Raw genomic sequence first — 12,500 nt, 5'->3', positions numbered from 1 at the left:
TAGAATGCCTGAAAAAAAATATAATGGGGCAGAGGAAAATACCATCAGCTTCCTCAAAAATACAATGTTGCAACTGGAAATACAATACTTACAAGCTCTGGAATAAGACTAGCAGAGGTTAATATCAAGAGAGGGATCTTCCAGGGCGACTCACTGTCCCCACTACTCTTCGTAAGTAGCCATGATTCCCATGACAAAAGTACTACAGAAGATGGATGCCGGGTACCAACTCAAGAAAAGAGGCAACAGAATCAACCATCTGATGTTCATGGACGACATCAAGCTGTATGGTAAGAGCATCAAGGAAATAGATACCCTAATCCAGACTGTAAGGATTGTATCTGGGGACATCAGAATGGAGTTTGGAATAGAAAAATGCGCCTTAGTCAACATACAAAAAGGCAAAGTAACGAGAACTGAAGGGATAAAAGCTACCAGATGGGAGCAACATCAAACACATAGATGAGACAGGATACAAATACCTGGGAATAATGGAAGGAGGAGATATAAAACACCAAGAGATGAAGGACACGTTCAGGAAAGAATATATGCAGAGACTCAAGGCGATACTCAAGTCAAAACTCAATGGTGGCAAATATGATAAAAGCCATAAACACATGGGCAGTGCCAGTAATCAGATACCAGCGCAGGAAATAGTCGAATGACGAAGGCAGAACTCCGCACCATAGATCAGAAAACCAGGAAACATATGACAATACACAAGGCACTACACCCAAGAGCAAATACGACAGACTATACATAACACGAAAGGAAGGAGGGAGAGGACTACTAAGTATAGAGGACTGCGTCAACATTGAAAACAGAGCACTGGGGGCAATATCTGAAAACCAGTGAAGACGAGTGGCTAAAGAGTGCATGGGAAAAGAAGGACTAATAAAAGTAGACGAAGACCCAGAAATATACAGAGGACAGGAGAAAGACAGAAAGAACAGAGGACTGGCACAACAAACCAATGCACGGACAATACATGAGGACAGACTAAAGAACTAGCCAGCGATGACAACTGGCAATGGCTACAGAGGGGAGAGCTAAAGAAGGAAACTGAAGGAATGATAACAGCGGCACAAGATCAGGCCCTAAGAACCAGATATGTTCAAAGTACGATAGACGGAAATAACATCTCTCCCATATGTAGGAAGTGCAATACGAAAAATGAAACCATAAACCACATAGCAAGTGAATGCCCGGCACTTGCACAGAACCAGTACAAAAAGAGCATGATTCAGTGGCAAAAGCCCTCCACTGGAGCCTGTGCAAGAAACATCAGCTACCTTGCAGTAATAAGTGGTACGAGCACCTACCTGAGGGAGTGATAGAAAACGATCAGGCAAAAGATCCTCTGCGACTAGGTATCAGAACGGATAGGGTGATACGTGCAAATAGACCAGACTGACGTTGATTGACAAAGTCAAGAAGAAAGTATCACTCATTGATGTCGCAATACCATGGGACACCAGGTTGAAGAAGAGAAAAGAGAGGGAAAAAATGGATAAGTATCAAGATCTGAAAATAGAAATAAGAAGGATATGGGATATGCCCAGTGGAAATCGTACCCCATAAATCATAGGAGCACTAGGCACGATCCCAAGATCCCTGAAAAGGAATCTAGAAAAACTAGAGGCTGAAGTAGCTCCAGGTCTCATGCAGAAGAGTGTGATCATAGAAACGGCACCACATAGTAAGAAAAGTGATGGACTCCTAAGGAGGCAGGATGCAACCCGGAACCCCACACTATAAATACCACCCCAGTCGAATTGGAGGACTGTGATAGAGCAAAAAAAAAAAAAAAAAAAAAAAAAAAAAAAAAAAAAAAAAAAAAAAAAAATAATAATAATAATAATTAATAATAACCATTATTATTTGTTTGTTTGTATGGTATTTCTTTTTACGTTGCATGGACAGAGTTATTCAGCAAACGGGACTAACGGTTTTACGTGCTCCGACAATCACGTCGAGAGTGAACTTCTATCACCAGAAATACACATCTCTGACGCTCCAATGAAATGCCCGATAATCGAACTTGCGGCCAGCGATGTGGCAGGACAACACCAAGCCGACCACGCAACTGAGGTGCCATTATTATTATTATTATCGAGATACACCTACTGACGTGACAATTCATTTTCGTGGGAGCCCGGACGTGTCCAGATTATTAATAATAATAATAATAATAATAATAATAATAATAATAATAATAATAATAAACCGTAAAGTATTTAATTTTCTCATCATAATACAAACATCAAAAAGGAGCACCTATAAGTCTCTCTCTCTCTCTCTCTCTCTCTCTCTATCTCTCTCTCTCTCTCTCTCTTTTAAGCTCATCCACTTTGACTGTACTTATGTACGCAAAGAAATGAAATCCAACCTTATTTCTTGGACAATACCCGCAAAAAATAATAATAAAAACGATAAATAAATAAATAAACAAAAAAAATATATAAATATATAAAAAGAATAAAAAAAAGTTTACTGTCTTCACACGGAAACAAAAATAGTGACATACAAAGAAAAAGAAAATAAGTTATCCTACCACTAAAAATTAGAAGTCACTATACTTTTTTTTTCCATCTGTCCATCCGCCTGTGGTGTTTGCGCATGGCAACACTGCGTCCCGAGCTTTAAATAATATCATATTTCGAAAATTAACGGCGTAATTCGCATACAGTAAATTATTAAAACACTTTTCAGTTGCAACTGTGCACCAAGATATCCTTTTATCCACCTAAAACTTAGACATAGCGTAACTATTTAAAGCCCGGGACGCAGTGTTACCATACGAAAACACCACAGGCAGATGGACAGATGGAAAAAAACAGAGTATAGTAACCCTAATGATAAACAGTATAAACACGTACTTCAGTCTGACGATAATTCCTAAATTGCTCGCAAAAAAACAGACAGAAAAAACAATCGGAAAGAACGAACCCAGGGTAAATCTAATCAGTTGCAAATATTACAATTTGGCTTTGTATGGGAGAGACCAGAGGCAATCTTGATTAACGCACTGCGGAACACAAAGGAACTGTTAAATGATGGTAACACAAATGTCAATAGCTACACTTTCTTGGGATTTCGATCAGAGAATACATTTCAAGTAAAGTATTGAGAGTTATGCAAAGTGCCGCTGGGTGGTGGAGAGGGGGGAGAGGGAGGTCCATTTTAACTATGTACTACCAACAAATATTTTTTTTTTTTTAAGCTACGAAATAACGTGAGCTATTGGAACCCCAATAATCTAGGTTTATTCCTTGGAGTGATGGAATGCCAAATATCTGACTTCCGTGACCCTCAGCCAGGATTAAAGCCTACCCCCCCCTTCCCCCCCCCCCCCCCTTTTAAACCGTGAGCAAACAGATGGTAGCATAACCACAAACAAACCAGAATGGTCAAGTAACCAACCAGATTATCAAGCAGGAACCTGACATAAAGACCCCCTGACGACGCAGACAGCAATCCTCGATATATATTATATATATATAGATATATATATATATATATATAAATATATATATATATATATAAAATATATATTACACGATATGTGTGTATGTGTGAATTTATAAATATTTATCATATATATACATATTTAGACAAACACGTACGTGAATTTGTGTATCGCCAGAAATGCAGAGCGACAGTAAAATCATATAGCACGAAAACTATACATAATTCAGGAAAGGATGGAAAGACCCAATCACAATCAATTATTTGGAAACGCTGGGACTTCTAAGACCACCCGCGTCGATGGATTTTTTCACAAGTACTTAACTAAAACCACCGACAATATAACTAAACATAAACAAAAAAGTGTAAACTCGGAGGCTTACCTACATGACGCTAATTTAATCTAATAACAACATTTCAGCTTCAAAAACCACAGCAAATGCTTTTGAAGTGGTTTCAGGTCAACGCGGAATCTTTCGTTGTAGGTTCCCTCAAACGGCGAAATCTAAATACATGATTTCCTTGTCGTTACAGTAAGACGAACGCATGTAGAAAATGATTATTATTTCGCCATCATAATTATTACTGAACGCCACATGTGAAAATGAGATTACTAAATTCCACATGTATAAGGTTATGTAATATAAAAACAGAAGTCTTTGATTATTTATTATTAATATTATTATTATTATTATTATTATTATTATTATTATTATTATTATATTATATTATATTATATCAAGCGTGAAAGACAATGCATCGCCGTAGTAATTTTCCACAGAATAGACCCACTAACTATGCTTATCCAGACGTCCATGGTACAAGCCATTTTTCAATCCAATTTATACGAAATCAAGAGGTTCAATGGTCACTAACATGAACTCAAATAATAGGGAAAACACCTTGTCCTGATATACTCCTGCTCAGATGCACTCTTTTGATGTGTTGGTGACAACAGGATTTTAAACTTGCAGAAGGGGAATACTGAACATCTTCTACCATTCCATAGAGCTCTCAGAACTTTGCGGAATAGGATTTAGAATGTCATCAATTACAAAATAGGACAAATTATTCGATAAACAAGTGTGATGCACAGACAGACGGAGTCAAAAAATGCAAAAAGATGCAGGTGTCCGACCTCTTTCGATCCTTTGCTGATAATAAAGGATAGGATAGTGGGACACACAACAAACAAACACACACACACAGCACACACACACACACACACACACACACACACACACGTGTGTTTATACAAATTAGCGTGTACGGTAGTCTTACGAAAACACTGCATTATACGTTTAATACCTTATAACTAACGCATTCAATTCCATCACGAGTATTTGAGGCTATACACTAAACGAACTCAACACTATAACTTGGGAGCCAATAACCAATAGAGAGAGAGAGAGAGAGAGAGAGAGAGAGAGAGAGAGAGAGAGAGAGAGAGAGAGAGAGAGAGAGGCAATCTGTGTTCTTTTTATGCGAAAAGTTCATAGAGGTTGCCGTATTAATTAAATCGCTTCGCCCCACATTAAAGGACAATTTAGGTCGATCCAATTACAAACACTTTTATAGACGAATTTCTTGAGATTCCGCCCCACATAATATCGCAAAAAAAAAAAGAAAAAAAAACCTCTGCAGTATTTTTCATTTTTATCAAGTTCTCAAATTTCTTTATTAATCGACTTCGATGTTAATAAATAAGAAAAATCAAATGTTAGAAAAGAAGAATTGGTAGAAAAGAAAAATTAATGGTTATAAAAGGGGAATTAATTGGTAGAAAAGACAAATTAATTTGTAGAAAAGAAGAATTAATCGATAGAAAAGAGAAATTAATTGGTAGAAAAGTGTGCTGAGGTTTTCACCGTAGCAAAGATAAGTGTTAATGTATATATTACTTATCTATCATATGCATACATATACATACATACATACATACATACATACATACATGCATACACACATATATTATTAATATTATAATTCCCCTTGGGTGTAAGTTACATCATAAGTATAGCAAACTAGATATTAAACAATAATTGTGGCATATTTCTAACAAAAAATGTTACATATGTGTGAATATAAATAACATTACGATTACACACATACACTATATATATATATATATATATATATATATATATATATATATATATATATATATATATATATATATATATGACACCACTTTCCCCAATAAATAAGGTACTACTACATGCAAGTGTGATAAGAAGACAAGACAGAAGACGAAGACGAAGAAACGAGGTTAAATTCACCACCAGCTCAGCTAGTTTATCACTAAAAAAAACAATAAATAAATAAATAAAACTAATTAAAAAATAAAATAAAAAGTTACGCGTCGTTCCCAAGTGACGCCAACTTTTCAACGCTGTTTGAGCCTACGAGGAGATTTGTCATATCTTAACGAAAACATCTGCTTTAGATATTTCAGAGTAACGACTTCCCTTCACTTGCACCCAAAGGGTTAAAACTCTCCTGAATACTACCGCGAAGAGGTGCTTATACCAGTTATGAACATAAGGGGGGGAGGGGGAGAGTGAAAAAGATATTTTTAACGAAAGTCATGAACCCCAATGCTGATAGTTTCATCAATTTTTTTCTACATGTTCATTATTTTGAGAGTTCTTCAGTTTAATGAAGATCTGAAGTTACGGATATTTGTAAACACTTGTAGCTATTACATTGGAAACTACGGTGGTTTTTAATGCCCATCTTAGTTCTTCAGCAGTTTCTTAAAGCCTGTCCACACTAGGAAACATTGCTTGCAAACAACGTTTCCTAGTGTGGAGAGGCCTTTAGGATACTGTAAGATCAGCTTTGCACAAACTTAGGCACATTACTTATTCACGAAGCTAAAAACTTGTTTCTGTGGCTATCCTCTGTGAAATTGTTCCAAAATTCCAGAATAATGTGAAGGATAATGTAACGGAATGGATTTGCAGTAAATAAACACAACAGTCTTGTTTTTTTTTTTTAATAAAAATGCTGATTTCGCGTTTTTGTACAGCACACGTCTCAGCACATGTATGAAACACCAAATTCAAATGGTAAATAAAGTGACAATGAAAACGAGAATGATCAGAACCACGCAACGACCAGTGTAATGCACCCCTCACAAACCAAGGGCACGAAGCTCGATTGCGACCTACAAGGTACTACTACTACTACTACTACTACTCACCGTGGCTTCTGTGACCTTAGGGTACGATGGCGGACTCCTGGCAGCGACGAGCGTGGCTGTGGTGGCCGTCGTCAAGAACGCTTCAGGTTTGAGGGCCTCGCCGTCCATGTTCACCATTTAAAGAGTCACGGCGACAATTCGAAAGGCATAATACGACACCCAAACGCCCCTCGAAATCACTTCGCACTCCCTAATCCACTCGAAACCACCTCTTATTTCCGCATCAACAGATTTCACCCGAGGATTTCATGGAGGCCGACTTTTGCCGAAACTCGCATATACGGCTTTCTGAACTTCCAAAGAGTTCTGTAATACGAATGAATTCACTACTAATGACTAACGGAGAGTTTAACACGCACGCACACACACGCACACCACAGGCACGATGAGGAGGACATTCAATCACGCCAGCCCACGAAACATTATAAAAATAAATCCGGCTGCAGATTTACTTATAAGGCACCCGTGCTATGCAGATCACATAATCGAGAAGAGTCGCTAGCTGAGAGTAGAGGTGAGAATCAACGGTATACTACTACTGACTAGAGGATAGCTGACTATCCGTGGCACTGACTAGAAGGATGACTAGCGTAGGTGATTCCACAATTGGTTTTTTGGCTCTCGAATCACAACTGACGAGCAGCATAAACAGTACGAGCAAGAAGCGGCAAGCAAGATGAGGTAGTCTCGCAGTTCTGGCCTGGCGCTTCGAACCAAGGGGACAGAGGCCGTTCAAGCCGACAGCAGCAGCCTTGTGCAGAAGGAAGAAGAGGGAGCAGGCGAGCGAACAGGACAAGCACAATTGCGGCTGTAGGCAGAAGGGAGTCGAAAGATGGCGTTATCTGATTCTTGAAGCGAGAGAGAGAGAGAGAGAGAGAGAGAGAGAGAGAGAGAGAGAGAGAGAGAGAGAGAGAGAGATATTCTTGGGGGTGGTTGCCGGCTAGAGGCGGAAATAGCCCACACGAGTTGGGTCGCCTTCGACGACGACAGCGCCACCTTCCTTTGGCTTTTCCTCCTTCAGGCCCCGACTTTCTCACACCCCAGGATCCTCTTCCCGCTTCCGTCCCCAACACTCGCAGGTTCCCCACACGGATGAAAAAGTACTACTAGTGGTCCTCCTGAAGGTGAGGATCCTCCTCAAGGTGGTATTGGAGGGCCACTCGACCCAGCTGATGTCGTCCGGTGCCAGGCGAGGTTGCCAGCCAGCCAGCCAACCAGCCGAGGTGCCAGGAGATCACGTCGCCAAGTGAGGCACCACCATTGACTTGCTAAACTGCCACGACCAGGTATGGGGGGGCACTCTCAAGATAGCATGGGGGCTCGGGAAAGGGGAAGGAAGGGGTGAGTGGGCACGCGAGAAATGGTGGGGGGTAAAGGGAGGGGCATAGGGCATGAGGGAGGAAAGACTCAAAGGAGGACAGGAGATCAACGAGGGGGGGACCCATTCCCTGAGCTACGATAGAACATGAGGGGAAAAAACACTGAGGGGTAGAGCAAAGCAGATAGGTGCGGGAGGTACAAGGCTCAGATGGGTTGGAGGGGAGAGGCAGAAGGTTGGAGAAGCTAAAGAGGGGAAACAAGAGTCCGGAGGGGGGCGCGCGCGGGTGGGTACGTACCCCCCGTGCCTACCGTCTTCGGGTATTTTGGGCACAGGTCCCCCAAACACGATCCCTGAGACGCACGCATATACTTACTCTCTTCTCGTGAATACACGTAATACACCGTCTGTCTCCGAAGCAAATCCGCAGGTCAAGAGACTATGGGCAAATCGAGCTTGCAGTCTCAGTGACAAATTTCACATCTTACGAAATGCAAATTCAACCGCTAAGGTTCCTTTCACCAAAACATGACAAGCAGTTCAGAAGAAGGAGGCCTCTTCTAGGGGGGAAACATAGAGCCCTCCTGACGACGATTCCCGGAGAAGAGAATATGGAGAGAGAGCAGAGAGAGAGAGAGAGAGAGAGACGAGAGAGAGAGAGAGAGAGAGAGAGAGTTCCTCGACCTGTTCCCCCTAGTCGTTTATTTTATAAAAGAGATGGTTGTGAGGGGGGAAGGGGGGGGGGGGGGGAAGGAATTATACGGCCATGTCGACTACCCAACATTTCATTAACGTGGATCTCTTCGCAAACTCGAGCACATTTTTTAAATGGCTTCCAAGACCACAGACATCAATCCAACGTAAACTCAGATATAAAGCATTCGGTTGTAAGTAAAGCAATTTCTTTGCTCTTATAATCAATATTCCATGATTATATCTTATAGAATTATATATTATATCTATTATATATCGCATATCTATATCTATTTATTTTATTTACGAGGGTGTGTTGTTTGTAGTTATAAAGCATTCAGGGTTGTAAGTAAGATTCCTTTGGCTCCTTTTAAATCAAATATCATGATTATATATACATATATATATATATATATATATATTTATATTTATTTATTTAAGTGTGTGTGTTTCGTAGTTATAAAGCAATTCAGGTTGTAAGTAAGCATTCTTTTTGCTCTTATTAAATCAATATCATGATGATATATACATTATATATATATATATATATATATATATATATTATATATAATATATATATATATAAATATATTTAAGTATGTGTGTTGTAGTTATAAAGCAATTCAGGTGTAAGTAAGCATTCTTTGCTCTTATTAAATCAATATTCATGATTATATATATATAGTATGTATGTATATATATTTAAGTGTGTGTGTTTGTAAGTATGTACAAAGAAACATATATATATATATATAATATATATATAATATATTATATATATATATAATGTGTTTGTATGCATGTACATAACATGTATACATACATACACATATGCAATTTCCATCACAAAGTTATAATTTCCCGAAAGCATAAGGATTCTTACTTTTAACCTGCAATTTATTAAGTTATGTAATACAGATGAATTCAACTTGTTCCGAAACTTAAGAAAACTCTCTTCATAAAGGGCAGCCAATAGCAACTTTCTGCCTAGAGCGGAGAACAAAATAACTACCTAGTATATCGCTGAACAGAAGCGTGAATTAAAACATAAAAAAATGACGTATCTCTCTACGATGAAGCATCTCTTTATAATAAATCACAATGGTTATCTTTATATTCATTTGTCCCGTGTGTTACAACGATGTCTGCGGGTTCCAATCTCCACGTTTAGACTTCCTGCCTTGAACCAGTCTCTCAAACCCCTGGCTCCTTTATAAATACACAGAATGAAGGTATCTTGGTCATTGCTCCAGGACGGTAAGTACCGTGAGCAAGATTACTGTCACTACTCGCTTTTATATTTATGTCTCTTTTTGTTGGTAAAGGTACATACATTTTGAACTCACCTACTGTTGAAGCGGAGGACAGGCTGTATGTGGTTACTGCGCTACATGAGAATTTTTTTTTTAAATATTCAAATAATTCACCCTTTTAAAACAGGAACAGCGACCCATCCTAATATGCCTTTCACGGCAAGACAGAATTGAGGAAAATCTTGAAAACTGTTCCAGGATCACCCGAGGTCGAAATAGCAAGGCAACGAAATAGTTGTTGTCATACTGGGAACGCCTCCAATCGCTCAAGACATAATTATTACAAGATTCGCTGGTTAAGAGTGTGTAAATACTCGGTAAACAAAATAGGTTTTCGAATGCATGATTGAATAACTCCGTTATATACTAAAATATCTTCGAGATAGGGGGAATCATCTTTCCCGATTACAGTAGAAACAAGAAAAAAACTATATCTTGAGATACAGTTACCAAAATTCCACAGAGAGAGAGAGAGAGAGAGAGAGATAGAGAGAGAGAATTATACTTTAAAGAACTTCACTGTCTCACACACTCCATGAAAACTCCGTTCTATATCATTTCATTTTATATGAATCTCGACAGAGTTTTTATGGATGAACCTCTGGTTTTCATCACAGAACTTTAGATATATCTTAAACAAGCATATCCAACACAACTGTTCATTGGAAGGAGACGTCATACACAAAGTACACAAAGGTCTACTGGATTTGGAATGACACATTATGCTATACACACATATATATGTATAACTGAATCACGAAAATATGGAGCATGATGATTATAAAAATAAAGGCAAAAGCTACGAAGGAAACTGAAAAAAAGGAGTACTGCGAGGCCTTTCGACTCAATGTCCTTCCTTCGTGGCTTTTGCTATTATTTATACATACACACATATATATATACTATATACATGTATGCTTGTGTATGTATGTATATTAGGGTGTAGAGATGTGGGAACCACTTCGCCTACCTTGAAAGTACGCAATCAGCTGATTGCTCCAAGGCTATAAATCATACATATATATATATATATATATATTATATATATATATATATATATATATATATATATATGTGTATATATATATATATATATATATATATATATCTATATACACACACACACACACACACAGGATTTTACAGAAACAGAACCAACTGGAATCAAATATGCGGAACTTTTCAAAATCATGAGGCACCATTTACGTTATAATGCAGATGATTTTAACAACTAATAATAACAATTCCTTTTTAATCATAATAGACACAAAGATTTTATCAAATAAGCTGGAATAAAGTCAGGGAAACTTATACCGATAAACATTTTTCAAAAACTTGCTAAGCGGAGTCGTACCTATCTTGTCGAGTTCAGCTTTCCACTCGTTATGAATATATGTATTCCATACTCAACCATGTATTACAGATACATTAATCCATAGTCATGCATTGTCGGGGGAAGGTAGGAGTAACGGAAACTTATTAAGTGACTATTCATTCAATGCCAGCGCAAATTCACTAATACCCTTTAACATACCTTAATTAAAGGCAAGAGCATCATTTGCATCTAATTATAATTATAATGACAATTATAATGATAATGGCATCTGCCTGTCGATATTAGAGTAAGCATGTACAGAACCTTCAATTAGCAGTGACAGTTTAACACTGAATAATTGGCATACAAAAGTATATACTTTTTTCAACATTTTTTTCTACAGGAAAAGTGAGTTTACCTGGGTTACAGCAAAGAAGGATGTACGAAGACATAATTCTCTCTCTCTCTCTCTCTCTCTCTCTCTCTCTCTCTCTCTCTCTCTCTCTCTCTCTCTCTCTCTCTCTCCTTTGTAAAGTCACTGACCTAAATATTTACACGAACTCACGATTTTTCTCTACCAATTTCTGCCTCGTCACAAACCTCTTCTTTAACTCCGTTACTTCAGCAATGTGGTGCCTTTTCTGTCCTCACTTTTACTCATTTCCAAGCAACCTGGAATCTTGCGTTCCTTTTTCATTAAGTTTTCACGTTCCTGTTTCATTAAGTTTTCACGTTCCTATTTCATTAAGTTTTCACGTTCCTGTTTCATTAAGTTTTCACGTTCCTATTTCATTAAGTTTTCACGTTCCTGTTTCATTAATTTTTCACGTTCCTATTTCATTAAGTTTTCACGTTCCTGTTTCATTAAGTTTTCACATTCCTGTTTCATTAAGTTTTCACGTTCCTGTTTCATCAAGTTTTCACGTTCCTGTTTCATTAAGTTTTCACGTTCCTATTTCATTAAGTTTTCACGTTCCTGTTTCATTAAGTTTTCACGTTCCTGTTTCATTAAGTTTTCACGTTCCAGTTTCATTAAGTTTTCACGTTCGTGTTTCATTAAGTTTTCACATTCCTATTACATTAAGTTTTCACGTTCCTGTTTCATTAAATTTTCACGTTCCTGTTTCATCAATTTTTTACGTTCCCATTTCATCAAGTTTTCACGTTCCTATTTCATCAATTTTTTAC

General features: G+C 38.0%; 1 protein-coding gene across 14 annotated transcripts in view; it reads right to left on the bottom strand.

The window, feature by feature from the left end:
- Window positions 1-12,500, bottom strand: part of LOC135204207 (nuclear factor 1 X-type-like) — a 451,271-nt gene that overhangs the window by 164,248 nt on the left and 274,523 nt on the right. For 4 of the 14 annotated variants that reach the window (XM_064234298.1, XM_064234309.1, XM_064234311.1 and 1 more), the window contains exon 1: window positions 6,674-7,924. The exons of 7 other annotated variants lie outside the window; for them this stretch is intronic. In XM_064234298.1, coding sequence (XP_064090368.1) covers window positions 6,674-6,790 — 117 coding nt within the window. In that variant the 5' untranslated portion in view covers window positions 6,791-7,924. Of the gene's footprint in view, window positions 1-6,673; window positions 7,925-12,500 lie in introns of those variants that run through there. 3 more of the 14 variants (XM_064234307.1, XM_064234299.1, XM_064234300.1) reach the window with 1 other exon arrangement.

This window comes from Macrobrachium nipponense, chromosome 44, assembly GCF_015104395.2.
Source record: "Macrobrachium nipponense isolate FS-2020 chromosome 44, ASM1510439v2, whole genome shotgun sequence".
Taxonomy (NCBI): Eukaryota; Metazoa; Arthropoda; class Malacostraca; order Decapoda; family Palaemonidae; genus Macrobrachium; species Macrobrachium nipponense.
Note: the sequence above shows the minus strand (reverse complement) of the source record. Positions and strands in the feature narration are given on the sequence as shown.